This window comes from Salvelinus alpinus, chromosome 2 (genome assembly GCF_045679555.1).
Source record: "Salvelinus alpinus chromosome 2, SLU_Salpinus.1, whole genome shotgun sequence".
Taxonomy (NCBI): Eukaryota; Metazoa; Chordata; class Actinopteri; order Salmoniformes; family Salmonidae; genus Salvelinus; species Salvelinus alpinus.
Window position 1 is genome coordinate 17,956,266 of NC_092087.1, and position 19,273 is coordinate 17,975,538.

Here is a 19,273-nt window from a genome sequence, read left to right on the forward strand (position 1 = left end):
ATACTGTTGCATCCCAAACATTCAATGAAACGCTTAAAAGCCTCAACCAGGGTGAAGTGTGAGCTAATAGAAATGTATCAGTGCATGTGTGCACCACTTACAGTAAGCTTGCCAAAATAATTCCGCAACAGAACGTGAAGCTAAGAGTTTGTCAGGAAGCAGAACTTTTTAATGGTGTATATAATTGCGACTAGGCTACGGTCTGTAATTTTTGCCTCAATGTGTTTCATGATGTGACAATGTGTGCGCAATAATGTGCCCAATTGTTTGATTTAGTGCATTATTAATGTTTACGCGTAATAAGCAGCCTCGCACTCAATAGCCCATTTGCAGCCATAGGTGGTAGTGATAATATATCTCTAGGAGCTGATCCGAGAGCAGTGCTGCTTTTCTTTCGATCCTATCAGTATCGACACATGGTCTAAGACGCACTTACCAAATGTTCTCTCTACGTGCTTGTTTGGAAGCACTCTTAAAAAGTTGGCTCCTAAATAACGATGCATCTGGTACGATCATAGTAATGCTTAAGTTATTTCGCAACTGGAAAACGAGGCCCAGATCTTAAGACAGCTTGAGCATCGGAGTATGAAAGCAACTCTCTCGTAACAAGCCACTCTTCCTGAGTACAACCACTGTGATAACATACTGTAGACAGCATATTACATTTTTATCACAAAAGAAAAGGGAATTACCCTTTACTATCTGCAGAAATGCAGGAAGGTGTGAAATTGAGGCTGTGTCAGGTGTGTCAGGTGTGTCAGGTGTGTGTCAGGTGTGTGTCAGGTGTGTGTGTGTGTGTGTGTGTGTGTGTGTGTGTGTGTGTGTGTGTGTGTGTGTGTGTGTGTGTGTGTGTGTGTGTGTGTGTGTGTGTGTGTGTGTGTGTGTGTGTGTGTGTGTGTGTGTGTGTGTGTGTGTGTGTGTGTGTGCTTCTGAGTAAAAGAGAGAGAAACAAAAGAGATACAGAGTTATGAAGAAGCCCAAAGGTAAATCAGTATGGAAGAGAGATACGATACTGCAATGCAATGTGTGAAATTATGAGCAACACAGGCATCTCTACACATCAAAAGCTTGGGGAACATGGTTTCAACCTTACAATCAAAATCTGTCACTGGGTCTGTACTCCATAAAGGGCTACTGTCCTCTGGCATCAGCCGGTGTCTGTCTGTCTGCTCCATCTCAATGATGACATGTGTATATGAGTATCTGGTATTTAAAATACTTTTTTTCTGTGTATTTTAGTATTTTCAAATACACAGCCCAAAAACAACTACTTTTATTTAAGTATTTGAATGGATATTTGTAAAAACCAAATAGTCAACTCAATTGTATTTGAGAGTAGTTTAAAATACTATTTTCAAATACCTATGTTAAATGCATGGGATTGTATTTGAGTCAGTGTATTGTAATATGTTCAGTTACTTTCCAAGTGTATTTTCAGATACCTTAAAATGTTAAACTACTTTTCTCAGCGTAGACACAGCACTAGCAGAACCAGAACCTTTAGCAAATACTGTAAGTCGTTAATTTCAGACATTTAGCAGCGTCGGACTCAAGAATCCTTTTTTTGGTCTCTAACTTTTTCGGCACCAACTTTCTGTTTTTTATGATCCATGATCTTATGTTCTGACTGAGTGACTGACAAAGAGAGCGGGTCTCACTCTCTTTGATGATGCGCGTTTTACTTTGAATGTGAATTTACGCTACCTCAGCCAATCAGAAAACTTTTCAAATAAAATATGCATGACTAGTTACTTTGAATGTATGTGAAAGTTATTGAGATATTTGAAACAGTATTTGAACCCAGATCTGTCAGTCACTAGTCATGCAGACAGATGCATACATAGTGTCTTCAAAAAGTATTCACACCCCTTTACTTTAATTTATTTGTGTTATAGCCTGATTTTAATATGGGTTACATTTGGCTTTTTTTTGTCACTGGCCTGCACACAATACCCCATCATGTCAAAGTGGATTTTTTTGTTGTGGATTATTTTACAAATTAATAAAAAATGAAAAGCTGAAATGTCTTGAGTCAATAAGTATTCAACCCCATTGCTATGGCAAGCCTACATGAGTTCAGGAGTAAAGATCTTTCACATAAGTTGCATGGACACACTCTTTGTACAATAATAGTGTTTAACATGATTTTTGAATGACTACCTCATCTCTGTACCTCACACATATTATTATCTGCATGGTCCTTCAGTCGAGCAGTGAATTTCAAACACAAAGACCACAGAGGTTTTCCAATGCCTAGCAAAGAAGGGCACCTATTGGTAGATGGGTCAACATTTAAAAAAGCAGACACTGAATATCCCTTTCAGCATGGTGAAGTTAATAATTACACTTTAGATGGTGTATCAATAGACCCGGCCAATACAAAAGATACAGGCCTCCTTCCTGACTCAGTTGCTGTAGAGGAAGGAAACCACTCAGGGATTTCACGAGGCCAATGGTGACTTTAAAACAGTTACAGAGTTTAATGGCTGTGATAGGAAAAAACAGAGGATGGATCAACAACATTGTAGTTACTCCACAATACTAACCTAATTGACAGAGGGAAATGAGGGAAGCCTGTACAGAATAAAACTATTCCAAAACATGCATCCTGTTTGCAACAAGGCACTAAAGTAATACTGCAACAAAAATGTGGCAAAGCAATTAACTTTCTGTCCTGAATACAAAGTGTAATGTTTGGGGCAAATCCAATACAACACATTACTAAGTACCACTCTCCATATTTTCAAGCATAGTGGTGGCTGCATCATGTTATGTGTATGCTTGTAATCATTAAGGACTAGGGATTTTTTTAATTTAATTTTCAATAATTTAGCAAAAATGTCAAAATACATGTTTTCACTTCGTCATTATCGGGTATTGTGTGTAGATGGGTGATATATATATATATATATATTTATATATTTGTAATCCATTTTGAATTCAGGCTGTAACACAACAAAATTTGGAATAAGTCAAGGGGTATGAATACTTTCTGAAGGCAATTTACATAAATACACAGTATTGACTACCCTGAGTCAGTAAAGGTTCACACACATACGTACGCACAAGTGCACGCACAAACACAGTCCCAGGCACAGTCCCACAGACCCAGTTCTTACACAGTGACCATTAGAGACATGAGGCCTGCCCATCTGTGCAGTCAAATGCACTAATGTAGTGCTGAAATCCAATATGGGAGATGAGACCACAGAGAGAGAGAGAGGTCTAAATTAAGACTGTATGGCCTCTGATGGAGTGATTACCAGCATCACTGGAGATATCCAGCAACCACGGGCAATAAGGACCTCTAATCTAATAGAGATATGAAAACCACTGTGACTGAGCCATTCAACATAAGCCTAATAAAGCACTGTGACTGGCTTTTTATTAGGAACTAAGGATAATGCCAACAATATCAATCGTTTCTGACTGTGACTCTAATGGGAAGATGACAGTAATGTTTTAGTGGTCAGTCTGGGCACACAGAGAGAGGGTTGGAATATTGGCCTTGCGCCAACCTCCTGACCTCATCCTCTCTCTCTCTCTCTCCCCCTCTCTCTCCCCCTCTCTCTCTCCCTCAGAGGGGATGAGGACATTATGAAGAGTTATAGGCTCGATAGACTTTAATCTGCTGATAACCTTGTCTTCCCTCTGTCCTCTCATCACTGGAACCCAGTGGAGCAGAACGGTGAATGGAACTTCTCCGTAGGACATTACAGTACAGTACAGGGGCATTTTTTTTGTTTCCAGATACAGGGGTTTCGCTTGGCACTAGCTTTAGGCAAGATTAAACTCTGGTCTCACATAAAACAATGCTGTCAGGATTGGAGATCTGTGTAATCTTAGTTGGTACAAACTCATCATGTAAAGGACAGTTCAAAATTTACTGGGGTGGGGGGGTCCAAAATAGGGGAGTGTTGTCTAATGTATTTTTTGCTTTGGGGAGGGCTGTGTGATTTTTTATTGGGCACAGGGGAGGGTAGCGCGTTTTTTCACAGGTTTACATGAGCTCTTTTGCAGCTTTTACTATATAATTTCTTCCATCCTCGCCAGATTTCCACATCTGCTTGCATGTACCTCCCATATATCAAGGTGTTTTTGTATTTCCCTTATGCACTATGCTTTTCCACTCGCTAACTTTTACTATACCACAGGTCAATATCGACTACTAGTCTAACTGTCTATCATGCCCTCTATCCACCATTCATGTGGATAATTTCTACAGATCTGCAATAGGCTAACTAGCACTTATACCACACATAAAAGCATTCGAAGCTGCATAAATTTTCAATATGAGTCCACAAGAACGAATAGGAATAGCTCATAGGCAGTGAAGAGGCCAGGTGCATCACTGTATCTGCAAGCTGTGGGCTAGAGCGCAGGTGCCAATACCAGAGTGGGACATTCGCTATACCGACGCAAAATTTTTAGTGGCAAAACAATCAGTAGGCCTAGAGTTTAAAATGCCATGGAAACTCATTTAACTTGTATTATTTATTCGGCACATAGGAATTTCACTGCAAAAGTTATTTTGATGTGCACTACGTACAGTTGAAGTCGAAAGTTTACATACACTCAATTAGTATTTGGTAGCATTGCCTGTAAATTGTTTAACTTGGGTCAAACATTTCAGGTAGCCTTCCACAAGCTTCCCACAATAAGTTGGGTGAAATTTGACCCATTCCTCCTGACAGAACTGGTGTAACTGAGTCAGGTTTGTAGGCCTCCTTGCTCGCACACGATTTTTCAGTTCTGCCCACAAATGTTCTATAGGATTGAGGTCAGGGCTTTGTGATGGCCACTCCAATACCTTGACTTTGTTGTCCTTAAGCCATTTTGCCACAACTTTGGAAGTATGCTTGGGATCATTGTCCATTTGGAAGACCCACTTGCGACCAAGCTTTAACTTCCTGACTGATGTCTTGAGATGTTGCTTCAATATATCTACATAATTTATCTTCCTCATGATGAGATCTATTTTGTGAAGTGCACCAGTCCCTCCTGCAGCAAAGCACCCCCACAACATGATGCTGCCATCCCCGTGCTTAACGGTTGGGATGGTGTTCTTCAGCTTGCAAGCTTCCCCCTTTATCCTCCAAACATAATGGTCATTATGGCCAAACAGTTCTATTTTTTTTTCATCAGGCCGGAGGACATTTCTCCAAAAAGTACAATCTTTGTCCCCATGTGCAGTTGCAAACCGTAGTCTGGCTTTTTTATGGAGGTTTTGGAGCAGTGGCTTCTTTCTTTTAATGAGCGGCCTTTCAGGTTATGTTGATATAGGACTTGTTTTACTGTGGATATAGATACTTTTGTACCCGTTTCCTCCAGCATCTTCACAAGTTCTTTGCTGTTGTTCTGTGATTGATTTGCACCATTCGCACCAAAGTACGTTCATCTCTAGGAGACAGAACGCGTCTCCTTCCTGAGCGGTATGATGGCTGCGTGGTCCCATGGTGTTTATACTTGCGTACTATTGTTTGTACAGATGAATGTGGTACCTTAAGGTGTTTGGAAATTGCTCCCAAGAATGAACCAGACTTGTGGAGGTCTACAAATGTTTTTCTGAGGTCTTGGCTGATTTCTTTTGATGTTCCCATGATGTCAAGCAAAGAGGCACTGAGTTTGAATGTAGGCCTTGAAATACATCCACGGGTACACCTCCAATTGACTCAAAGGATGTCAATTACCCTATCAGAAGCTTCTAAAGCTATGACATCATTTTCTGACATTTTCCAAGCTGTTTAAAGGCACAGTCAACTTAGTGTATGTAAACTAAGTGCCCAGTTTTCTGATTGGCTGAGGTAGCTTAAATTCACATTCAAAGTAAAACGCGCATCATCAAAGAGAGTGAGACCCGCTCTCTTTGTCAGTCACTCAGTCAGAACATAAGATCATGGATCATAAAAAACAGAAAGTTGGTGCCGAAAAAGTTAGAGACCAAAAAAAGGATTCTTGAGTCCGACGCTGCTAAATGTCTGAAATTAACGACTTACAGTATTTGCTAAAGGTTCTGGTTCTGCTAGTGCTGTGTCTACGCTGAGAAAAAAGACTGAGGCCCAGTTATAGTAGTGAGTTGTATCTCCAGACTCCATTGTTGTTTTTACATGCAATATCTGTTTAAAAATAAGATGGTTAAAAATAGGTGTTTAAAGAGGAGGCAGGCCATGTTTTGCCAGTCACTAGTACAGTAAAGGTTGAGAGACCCTGTACTGTAGTGTACTGCTTATCTTATGTGTCAGTAGCACTACCGCCTGTGTGTATGTAAGTAGCGAGTGGTGTGATGTGGCCTGGTGTGGGTAAAATGCCAGGGCTGAATTTGTCCCAGTCCGCCCATGCATCATGGTTCACCAGCAGTCCCACACATATAAAGAATAAGTTACAGACCAGCCAAAACAAGCGTCTAGGAATTGCACTTAAACTCTCCCCTCCTATTCATCTGGAGGTTGAGCATTTTAAGCAGCTAGGCTTGCTATCTGTGGACAAAAAGAGTAGTGTTAATTCAACTTGGTCTGAATTATCACGGACTCAGCCCCCAGGTACCTATCCAACTATTTTTCATTTGTTAGAGACGTCCACCAGCATAATACCAGAGCAAGAGATTTTCACTGTTTTAAATATGAGTCTATCTGATAAGAAGATATACCGGCTCTGTTGAGTGGAACAAACTACCACAGCAAGTCAAAGCCATACCAACCATAACCTCTTTTTAAAAAATAATGTCAAAAGCTGGCTAATGTGTGAACATTTTGATGTCTATAACTATGTAATTGTATATGTATTTATGTTAAAAAAAGAGATGTCACTGGTGTAGAGAGGAGTAGACAGGAGGCAGTCGCAGGTTTAGAACGACTGGATTTATTTAAGCACCAGAGATCAAAGAGGGACGAAACCCAAACGCTGTTGTGCTCAAAATATATCTTCATTTACAAAAGGCACAGGGCGAACCCAAAGTACAAAATATAAAGTACTCAGGAAATAGTGGGAGTGATTCCTCTCAGGAAAACAAGTAACATTTACAATGACCGACAAAAACAAATGGCAGAGGGAGTATATATACAGTGATAGAGTGGGGATTGGAACCAGGTGTGTGTAATGATGATGAGACAAGTCCGGGGTAGATGAGTAAAGGGCGTTTGCCAGCAGTAGGTTCGGCAGCACCTAGAAGGCCGGCGACGCTGAACTCCTGAGCTGGACAGCCAAAGCGACGACTGGTGTGACAATAGGGACCACAATGGAATAAGTCCGACGCTTTTAAAAATCTTTGTACTGTGCATTCGGAAAGTATTCAGACCCCTTGACTTTTTTTCACATTTTGTTACTTTTCAGCCTTATTCTAAAATGGATTAAATCGTTTTTTCCCCCACATCAATCTACACACCTACCCCATAATGACAAAGGAAAAGGAACTAAGGATAGGAACTAAGGATATTGCCAACAATATCAATAGTTTCTGACTGTGACTCTAATGGGAAGATGACAGTAATGTTTTAGTGGTCAGTCTGGGCACACAGAGAGAGGGTTGGAATATTGGCCGTCATATTTTTTTACTGAAATATCACATTTACATAAGTATTCAGACCTTTTACTCAGCACTTTTTTGAAGCACCTTTGGCAGCGAATACAGCCTCGAGTCGGCTTGGGTACGACGCTACAAGCTTGATACACCTGTACTTGGGGAATTTCTCTCATTCTTCTCTGCAGATCCTCTCAAGCTCTGTCAGGTTGGATGGGGAGCGTCGCTATTTTCAGGTCTCTCCAGAGATGTTAGATTGGGTTCAAGTCCGGGCTCTGGCTGGGCCCCTCAAGGACATTCAGAGACTTGTCTCGATGCCACTCCTGCTTTGTCTTGGCTGTGTGATTAGGGTCGTCGTCCTGTTGGAAGGTGAACCTTCACCTCAGTCGGAGGTTCTAAGCGCTCTGGAGCAGGTTTTCATCAAGGATCTCTCTGTACTTTTCTCCATTCAACTGTTCCTTGATCCTGACTAGTCTCCTAGTCCCTGCCGCTGGAAAACATCCACAGCAGCATGATGCTGCATGATGCTGCCAGCATGATGCTGCCACCACCATGCCTCACCGTAGGGATGATGTCAGGTTTCCTCCGGATGTGACGCTTGGCATTCAGGCCAAAGAGTTCAATCTTGGTTTCATCAGACCAGAGAATCTTGTTTCTCATGTTTTAAGAGTCTTTAGGTGGCTTTTGGCAAACTCCAAGCGGGCTGTCATGTGACATTTACTGAGAAGGGCCTCGACACATTCCTGTCTCGGAGCTCTATGGACAATTTCTTCGACCTCATGGCTTGGTTTTTGCTCTGACATGCACTGTCAACAGTGGGAACTTATATAGACAGCGGTGTGCCTTTCCAAATCATGTCCAATCAATTGGATTTACCACAGGTAGACTCCAATCAAGTTGTAGAAACATCTCAAAGATGATCAATGGAAACAGGATACACCTCTACTCAATTTTTTTATTCTCATAGAAAAGGTTCTGAATACTTACGTAAATAAGGTATTTCTGTTTTTTATTTTTAATGACCAAAAATTCCAAAAACCTGTTTTCCCTTTGTCATTATGGGGTATTGTGTGTAGATTGATGAGGGGGAAAAAATATTTCATCCATTTTAAAATTAGGCTGTAACGTAACAAAATGTGGAAAAAGTCAAGGGGTCTGAATACTTTCCCAATGCACTGTACTGTATGTAAATGTTTTTACTGACGTACAGTATAAAACCAATCAATTCCAACTGTGCAGCGGCCATTTTATGAATGGAAAGATCTGTTAGAAAACACTAAAACGTTTAATGACATTCGGAGATTGTCAAGCCAAGCCTTCTATACGGGGTACAAGGTAGGGAGGGGTGTATTTTCTGTTTGTAGATATTATTGACATATTTATTGTGGTGTTAAAAAACGTAAATGATGATATTGAAGCGCCTGAAGTCGGAATGCTTTGTTTATTGGTTGTGTGGATCATTGGCACAGAAACCTTTTGGCGGAAATGTTTTTGCATATTTTATATAATTATAAATATGGCATCAACATTTACGAAATCAGATATTTCCCTAGTTGATCATTGCCTACAGACGGCTCTGATCATAGTGTTGGCCTAATGAAACAGGCAGGGAATGTGAGCTCATTTGTGGTGGTGGGTGAACCGTCAACCTTCTGGCCCAAGGCCCTGCGTGGCATCGACTGTGCCACAAAAGCATGCTGAAGTGGCAAAGTCGATATCAAAGTTTATTAACACAGGGTCTCTACAGTTCTTAGTATGTGTGGTCATTAACATTATTTTGAGTTAATTCTATGAGTTGGAGGGTGTGCAGTCCCTATACATAATGACACTGACTGCAATGGTACAGCAACTCTTCCCATGTTGTTGAGGAGCAGAGAATCACATTGAAAGACAAACTTAGAGAATGGCATTGAAACATAAACCTAGTATTGATCCAATTCATTCAATATTGATAGGTGATGATAATGACGCTAGCTAAAACCTACACTACCTTTCAAAAGTTTGGGGTCACTTAGAAATGTCCTTGTTTTCCATGAAAACATACATGAAATGAGTTGAAAAATGAATAGGAAATATAGTCAAGACGTTAACAAGGTTATAAATAATGATTTTTAATTTAAATAATAATTGTGTCCTTCAAACTTTGCTTTCGTCAAAGAATCCTCCATTTGCAGCAATTACAGCCTTGCAGACCTTTGGCATTCTAGTTGTCAATTTGTTGAGATAATCTGAAGAGATTTCACCCCATGCTTCCTGAAGCACCTCCAACAAGTTGGATTGGCTTGATGGGTACTTCTTACGTACCATACGGTCAAGCTGCTCCCACAACAGCTCAATAGGGTTGAGATCCGGTGACTGTGCTGGCCACTCCATTATAGACAGAATACCAGCTGACTTCTTCTTCCCTAAATAGTTATTGCATAGTTTGGAGCTGTGCTTTGGGTTTTTGTCCTGTTGTAGGAGGAAATTGGCTCCAATTAAGCTCTGTCCACAGATTGATAGCCTTCCTTTTTCACGATCCCTTTTACCCTGTACAAATCTCTCAGTTTACCACCACCAAAGCACCCCCAGACCATCACATTGCTTCCACCATGCTTGACAGATGGTGTCAAACACTCCTCCAGCATCTTTTCATTTTTTCTGCGTCTCACGAATGTTCTTCTTTGTGATCCGAACAACTCAAACTTAGATTCGTCTGTCCATAGCACTTTTTTCCAATCTTCCTCTGTCCAGTGCCTGTGTTCTTTTGCCCATCTTGATCTTTTCTTTTTATTGGCCAGTCTGAGATATGGCTTTTTCTTTGCAACTCTGCCTAGAAGGCCAGCATCCCGGAGTCGCCTCTTCACTGTTGACGTTGAGACTGGTGTTTTGCGGGTACTATTTAATGAAGCTGCAGGTTGAGGACTTGTGAGGCGACTGTTTCTCAAACTAGACACTCTCATGTACTTGTCCTCTTGCTCAGTTGTGCGCCGGGGCCTTCCACTGCTCTTTCTATTCTGGTTAGAGACAGTTTGCACTGTTCTGTGAAGGGAGTAGTACACAGCGTTGTACCAGATCTATAGTTTCTTGGCAATTTCTTGCATGGAATAGCCTTTATTTCTCAGAACAAGATTAGACTGAAGAAAGTTATTTGTGTCTGTCCATTTTGATCCTGTAATCGAACCCACAAATGCTGATGCTCCAGATACTCAAATAGTCTAAAGAAGGCCAGTTTTATTGCTTCTTTAATCAGAAAAACAGTTTTCAGCTGTGCTAACATAATTGCAAAATGGTTTTCTAATGATCAATTATCCTTTTAAAATGATAAACTTGGATTAGCTAACACAACATGCCATTGGAACACAGGAGTGATGGTTACTGATAATGGGCCTCTGTACGCCTATGTAGAAATTCCTTTAGAAATCTGCCGTTTCCAGCTACAATAGTCATTTACAACATTAACAATTTCTACACTGTATTTCTGATCAATTTGATGTTATTTTAATGGACAAAAAATGTGCTTTTCTTTCAAAAACAAGGACATTTCTAAGTGACCCCAAACTTTTGAACGGAAGTGTACAATGTTTTGTGACAACAACAAAAATAGGTTCTGTCTTAGAATTTTTACCTGTTCAAAAACTTTAAATATTAACAGCAACTTCACTGAATAGCTGATTTGCATACAGTAATTGCATTAGCTTAATAGGTTTGGTTAGGCAGAGTGGGCGTGATAGTACAAACCAAGCTACAGTACAGTCAATGTGACTCAATCAACCCCTTCATTTGCGTAAGTGCAAAAGCACATTTCCATTTAGCATGGTACACACTGTACCTCGACTAGGCCTACTATTTTGAAAACATTTTTTAAGCCATCTTAAAGCTCAATTGTGTACTGAATGTTCCCCCACACTCAAAGAGAAAGATAAGTGTTAGGCATCAAATGTGACAGCATTTGAGATTAGCCACATACGGTAGCAGCGGTGTGTGTGAATAAATCAGGACTGTGTGTGTGTGTGTGTGTAAGAGAGATAAAGGTTTGTCCTATATAATAAGGCCTAGCTCTGCTCTCCTAGATACAACAGAAGAGTCTCATCATCAGCAGCACTTCAAAACCCAGCACACACTTAGTGAAGAGGATTTGAGCCTCCTGAGATGCCCAGTCAGAGGCAGAATATTAATCAGGGCCCTGTCACCCCTCCGACAGTAATACGCTCCTGAATACCAAACACACTTAATGAGTCCACAGATACACTCAAACAAAGAGCATTATTTATATAAGGATGCTCTTATGCAAAGAGAAGAGAGGAACAGAGAGAGACGCTCTCTCGGCAGTAACAATGACAATACACCACCGGGCTGGATTAGCTCATTTATCTCATCAAATCACTGCACGGCGCAGCAGCGAGTCGGCTAAATAAAGCACAATAACAGAAGAGATAGCAGATCCACTAGACTGCACCGCACCACAGCTCATTACACCCGGCCAAGGAACATGTGTTATTGAGTTATGTTCTCATTATCACAAACAACTCTCTGTTTGCGCATTATGCTTTAATAGCGTGTGTTCCCAATCTAATTGTTTTTTTTAATACTGTGTGTCTCTGTTGAATTGTTGATAACACATTTCTGAATCTAGACTAGGGTTCTATCTGATTAGAAGATCCGGTGGAGCAGAAATCCTCTTGAACTATGAAGCAAGAACTTTAACTTCAGAGAGAAAGTGACAGTACCGTACAGGCCTCTGTCTTTTCTCTGACTGCTCTGGCACTGTTTAATCTGCCCAACGCCCTCCTCATTACCCAACATACATGTGTGAAGAGTCAGTTTGTATTAATGGTAGAGGGGTGCCATCAAAGGAAGTTCTCTTTGCAAGACGTTGGTTAGAGAGAGGGAGAGGGAGGGGTCCGCTCACCAACCAAGAATTCACAAAATGGGACAAACACCAAATTGAGACTGCATGCAGAATTCTGCAAAAATATCCTCCGTGTACAACGTAAAACATCAAATAATGCATGCAGAGCAGAATTAGGCCGATACCCGCTAATTATCAAAATCCAGAAAAGAGACGTTAAATTCCACAAACACCTAAAAGCAAGCGATTCCCAAACCTTCCATAACAAAGCCATCGCCTACAGAGAGATTAACCTGGAGAAGAGTCCCCTAAGCAAGCTGGTCCTTGGGCTCTGTTCACAAACAGACCCCACAGAGCCCCAAGATAGCAACACAATTAGACCCAACCAAATCATGAGAAAACAAAAAGATAATTACTTGACACATTGGAAAGAATTAACAAAAAAACAGAGCAAACTAGAATGCTATTTGGCCCTAAACAGAGAGTACACAGTGGCAGAATACCTGACCACTGTGACTGACCCCAAATTAAGGAAAGCTTTGACTATGTACAGACTCAGTGAGCATAGTCTTGCTATTGAGAAAGGTCGCCGTAGGCAGACCTGGCTCACACTGACCACAAAATTAGGTGGAAACTGAGCTGCACTTCCTAACTTCCTGCCAAATGTACTGTATGACCTATATTAGAGACACATATTTCCCTCAGATTACACAGACCCACAAATCATTTGAAAACAAATCCAATTTCGATCAACTCCCATATCTATTGGGTGAAATACCACAGCATGCGATCACAGCAGCAAGATTTGTGACCTGTTGCCACAAGAAAAGGGCAACCAGTGAAGAAAAAACACCATTGTAAATACAGCCTATATTTATTTGCACATCGTTACAAGTCTGTATATAGACATAATATGACATTTGAAATGTCTTTATTCTTTTGGAACATGTGTGAGTGTAATATTTACTGTTCCCTTTTTATTGTTTATTTCACTTTTGTTCATCAATTTCATTTCTTTGGCAATGTAAACATGCGTTCCCCATGCCAATAAACCCCCTGAGAGAGAGAGAAAGAGAGAGAGAGAGATCCCAGATTAAGGCAGACCAGGCTGACACAAGCCAATCTCTGGTCCTCTCTCAAAGGAAATAATCTGCATTCAGGAGCTAGATGACCCTGAATATCAGCCAAACATGATTGATATGATCAAACAGTTGCAGAGTCCTTTCAACGCATGTGTTAATTTTACTGATAATGTAATGGATTCAGCTCTCAGTAATTTAGACATCAGTCTGGGCAATATACATTTCCAACATAGTCTCTCAGGGCCTGCTCCACTGCTGCCTTGCTATTGTAGTAAACTGTGTAAAGAAGAAACAAATGCTGTCATGAAAGCAGGCAGTTTGACGAAGATGGAATTCCCAATGGTATTTTAACTTGTCAAACAAGGGAACAACATAGATTTCAGATGTTCTGTGAAAAGAACAGTGATATGTATCTGGGGTGGCAGGTAGCCTGGCCGGTAGGAGCGTTGGGCCAGTAACCGAAAGGTGGCTGGATCGAGCTGACAAGGTAAAAACCTGTTGTTCTGAGCAAGGCAGTTAACCCATTTTTCCCCAGGCGCTGATGACGTGGATGTCGATTTAAGGTAGCCCCCTGCACCTCTCTGGGGACGGGTTAAATGCGGAAGACACATTTCAGCTGTACAACTGACTAGGTATCCCCTTTTTCCCTGCGCTGTGAAGATTACCCTGTTGTGAGATTACACTGCTATGATGTCATGCCTCCCTCTCTATACTGAACACTGGATATGTAAACTCAGCCCTGCTAGTGCTACAACTCAGCACAGCAACAGATATTAACCATGAGTACCAGCAGCTACACAAACCGCATATTTCCTCATGGGCACAAAAACAAAACAAACAACATCCTGCAATGGTTTGTGCACCTTACACTTTACCTAAAGCCCCTGTACACAGACCTCTGCGAACTCCCTTAATATCAACCTACATAGAAACCACCCCTCTACTCCAAAGAGACTGTAGAAGTGCAACATCAATCCCATGAGATCTCAGCCTCACTCTGTCTGAAACAGTCTCTGTTGCCTCCAAGCACCAGCTGAACTAAGGTTTCAGTGCGAGCCAGGAGATCCGTTAAAACTGACAGATAGAGCAGGCTTGTTAACAATCTGATCTGGGAGCGATCTCCAGGCAGCCGATGCGGGATAAAACACTGACATGTTTAATAACGGGGTAGGTTGGTTTGGTTACTCACTGGCCTGCATGAGCTGTCCCTGACGTCCGAACACCTGGGAAAAGGTGGCGGGGCTGCAGGTGAGGGTATCCTCCATGGCTGTCCCACTGGTCCACTCTGCGTGCACTAGGGGAATGAAGGTCAGAAACACTGCGTCACGGCGAGGCAGAGAGAGAGTGAGAATGGAGAGAGAGACAGAACAAGAAACAGAGAGAGAAAGGCTTGTTGAGGGCTTCCCGAGTCCCGGGCGTGAGCTGTCCTGGAGTCTGGAGAGAGTGAGGTGACTGCCCTCCACTGGACCAGTCCTACTGCGAGTGCTGCTGTTGCTGCCAGAGAGAAACACAGCCCACTGCTCACACCCACACAAGCAGAGCTTCTCACTGCACATGTAATGAGGGGTGTGCCTGCCTGCGTGAGTGTGTGAGGAGCGCTTGCGTGGTAGAGTTCTGGACGTGCCTGTGTGTGTGTATGTTAGAGTGAGAGAGTGCAGGAGTGTTGGAGAAAGCAGCCCTGAGTGCAGCTGTTCCAGTAGTGCTGTGATCTTGCTCTGTGTCTGTGAGAGGCTGACAGCAGGTTCGGTAGCTGCAGGCTGAGAGAAGAGCAGAGCAGAGAGAGGCTAGTTGTCTCCAGCAGGTGAAAGTCACACTTCCCTCTTGCTCTCTTTCTCTCTCTCCCTGGGAGGAGGTAGTAGGCAGCAGCCTCTGGGAAAGGATGGTGGAAAAACAATTGTTGTTATCTGATCTGTTTTGCATGCCCCCGTTCTCTCCTCCCTCTGCCCACCCTCCCTTCCTCCTCCCCTCTCTATATCCCTAATAATCTCTTTATCTCGTTCCCTCTCTCCCTCTCCCTCTCCTCATGCAAACCACCTCTATCCATCTTAGAGCCTGAGCTGCTGCTGGGAAACGGATTTCTGCAACCCCAGCTCTTCATTTCTCTCTGGCGCTGGGAAAAGGGAGGGAGAAAGAAAGAGGTTGCGTAAAAGTCTGAATTCTATATTTGTTACCCGAGGCTTCGCTTTTCAAAAAGCACAACCAGAAACACTGAATATGAGGTGAAAAGGAGCACACACTGTAGCTTACTTGAACCCATTATTAATGTATTACACTATGTTACATGTAGTGTGGAAACAAACTGCTCCGCTGTTGCATTTGATGAGATGAGTGCCAATGATTATAAGCATCTGAAAATACATAAATGTCCACCTACAGTAATTGCAAAGATACATGTTGAAATGAAGGATATTACACATAGGCAGGAAAGGAATATCCAATTAAATTGAGACAATAATACTTCAGATCCTGAGGCACCTTGAAGCGTAAAGTGCCCATTATTTATTTAGGGGTTGGCATGGAAACCACCCTCAGACACATTATGACACACTTATTCCTACACAATGAAGGCACAAACCCATAATATTCCTCTCAGTGAGTCCACCTCTCTTTCTCTGTTCTGTTTAGGTCCTGACCCTTCTGCAGGATGTCAGCCAGCTCCTCCGTTTAACAGGCCATTTCCCTGTTAGCAAAACATTCCCAGGAAGCCCATTGTCACTGAGCCCTCTGTCACACTGCTGTGCTGTTAAGAGCTTACACACAGAGGACCTGACTATGGCACTCGCGTCACATCCTTCTGTTTTGAAAGGAAACGTTGAAGCAGGACACTCCAACAGCCACTGTGGGAGATCAGCCCTCGGCTGGCAGGCTAAAGCAGGTGACAACGCAGGTGAACAGATCTGGACATATTTGCTTGGCCAAGTGAATAATTAGCCATAGGCATGCACATGCTTTACTGTCTGCAGGTGAAGATTCTGCCAATCGAAGACATTCAAGTAGGTGAACCGTTAACCTCAATCAAAAAAGTGTAGATATCTGACACCACACCCACCCTAACATACCACTGCAGGTAAAAAGTACCCTCATCTCATAAACACTAGATGGACAGTTGCCCTATATCAGAGGCAAATCATACCTATAGAGACATAAATGAACTGAGTCTATGGGACAGGCTCAGCTGTGGTATGACATGAGCAATGATAAGAGACACAGAGAAGATGGCTCCTCACTGAAATCTCTGCCTACAGATGTAGGATCTTAATTTGAGACAGTTTGCTCCAGCAGGAAAATAATTTCTACAATTGTAAAGAAACTTTGTAAAGTGCTATGTAAGTCCAATGTATTATTATTATTAAAGTAATCCTGCAGCAAAAGGAAATGTCAATTATTATACATTAGATACATTTTTGTAAGGGAAAATCTAACTTCAGAAGCCTTTAAACCTCATATACACTACAAGTTTTACATTTCCTGCATTGCAGGAAAGTTCTGTGATCAAATTAAGATCCGACATCTGTAAGTCAGACAAAACATACAGCAACATCCACAACATCACCCCTACCCAGACCCATCTGTTCACACCCCCATCTTCAGTGCATGTATCACTCTCCGCCACATGGCCTCAAACTGCACCATTTTGTTCCTCTCTGTCACCCACGCACTATCAACATTTAGATAATAAAGCATTTGACCATTCCTTTGTGTTAACGACGGAGGATTGGTTGATTTCCAGTTTTTACGTATATGTTTTTTCAAGATGATTGACAGAAAAGTATCATCCAACCCATTGGGTATCTCACTGCACCCTCATATAACATGTCTTGAAATATGCAGACAGATGGATTAAAAGTACATTTACATTGTAATACTTCTGACAGCCAACTTTCTATCTCTGCCCATAACTTTTGGACTGTCACAACTTCCGCCGAAGTCGGTTTCTCTCCTTGTTCGGGCGGCGTTCGGCGGTCGACGTCAGCGGTCTTCTAGCCATCGCCGATCCACCTTTCATTTTCCATTTGTTTTGTCTTGTTTTCCCGCACACCTTGTTTACATTCCCTCATTACTTGACGTGCATATAACCCTCTGTTCCCCCCATGTCTGTGTGTGGAATTGTTTGTTGTAAAGTGTATGTGCACTTCAGACTGGTTTGCGACGGGTTATTTCAACCCGTATTTTGTTTGTTCTGGGTGCAGTTTTGTTTTGCCTCATTAAACTGCTCCGGTTGTTACCCATTTCTGCTCTCCTGCGCCTGACTTCCCTGCAGCCAGTTACGCACCACTTACAGAATTCCACACCACGAATATGGAGTCAGCAGGAGCAGGTGCCCCTGGTATAGGGGTCGAGGAGCGCGTCCGGGAGCACGCTGCGATGCGCCACCACCTCGGCGCCGCCATGGACCGCGTCGTCCAAACCATGGACCGCTGGGAGAGACAGGGAGTTCCTCCAGCACCTCCACCAGCACAACAGAGGTCTCCACTACTCGATCCCCCTGCACCCGGTCCCAGTGGGATTCGTCTCGCCCTTCCCCAGGAGTATGATGGGACGGCTGCACGCTGCCAGGGTTTCCTGCTGCAGCTGGATCTATACCTGATAACCGTCCACCCGGCTCCTTCGAGCCGTGAGAGGGTGTCCGCCCTCGTCTCGTGCCTCTCGGGGAAAGCCCTGGAGTGGGCCAGTGCTGTGTGGGGAGAAGGAGACGCGGCGCTGGATGACTTCGAGGATTTCACCCTCCGCTTCCGGGCAGTCTTCGACCACCCGCCCGAGGGTAGTGGCAGGTGAACGTCTCTTCCATCTGAGGCAGGGGACGAGGAGCGCACAGGAGTCCGCGATGGACTTTCAGACCCTGGCCGCCGGCGCAGGATGGAACGACAGGGCCCTGATCGACCACTATCGTTGCAGTTTGCGCGAGTACGTCTGTTGGGAGTTGGCCTGCAGGGACACCACCCTCACCTTTGACCAGCTGGTGGACCTGTCCATTCGGCTGGATAACCTGCTGGCTACCCGCGGACGTCCAGAGCGGGATCTGTCGGTTCCATCCCCCAGTACCACCGCTCCGATGCCCATGGAGCTGGGAGGTACTGCGCTCAGGGAGACCGGAGGAGGTTCCTTCAAGTGCACCATCTGTGGCCGCAGAGGTCAAACTGCCGGTCGGTACCGGGTTGGTTCCTCTGCGGGTCGAGGCAGCAGGCAGGGCACTCTGGCGTCACACCAGGTTAGCCGGCACCATTCTCACCCAGAGCCCTCTGTTGCACACCTGTTTTTGTATGTTACTTTTCCTGAGTTTTCCCCGCATTCCCCGCATAAGGCGCTCGTTGATTCAGGCCAGCGGCTGGGAATTTCATAGACAGATCATTCGCCCATAGTTTAGGGATCCCCATTGCCAGTGGCTATGCCGTTCCCAGTTCACGCCTTAGACAGTCGACCATTAGGGTCAGGATTGATTAGGGAGGCCACCACTCCCCTGGGCATGGTGACGCAGGGGGGTCACAAGGAGAGAATCAGTCTCTTCCTCATTGACTCTCCTGTGTTTCCCGTGTTGCTAGGCCTACCTTGGTTAGCCTGTCATGACCCCACTGTTTCATGGCAACGGAGGGCTCTCACAGGGTGGTCATGAGAGTGCTCGGGGAGGTGTTTAGGGGTTTCCGTTGGTGCTACGACGGTGGAAAGTCTAGACCAGGTCTCCACCGTGCGCATTCCCCTCGAATATTCCGACTTGGCTCTCACTTTCTCCAAAAAGAAGGCGACTCAATTACCACCCCATCGTCGGGGTGATTGTGCGATAAATCTCCTGGTAGACGCCGCACTTCCCAGGAGTCACGTGTATCCCCTGTCACAGGCGGAGACGGC

At 43.5% G+C, this 19,273-nt stretch overlaps 1 protein-coding gene across 6 annotated transcripts in view; it reads right to left on the minus strand.

Annotated features, from left to right (window-relative positions):
- Window positions 1-15,308, minus strand: part of LOC139555316 (kazrin-like) — a 301,708-nt gene extending 286,400 nt beyond the window's left edge. For 2 of the 6 annotated variants that reach the window (XR_011670986.1, XM_071369064.1), the window contains exon 1: window positions 14,619-15,300. Coding sequence is in view for 5 of the 6 variants with exons in the window: in XM_071369064.1 (XP_071225165.1) it covers window positions 14,619-14,985 (367 nt within the window). In the remaining variant the exon portion in view is untranslated. Of the gene's footprint in view, window positions 1-14,618 lie in introns of all 6 variants that reach the window. The other 4 variants (XM_071369024.1, XM_071369072.1, XM_071369032.1 and 1 more) reach the window with 3 other exon arrangements.
- Between the last annotated feature and the right edge of the window lie 3,965 nt (window positions 15,309-19,273).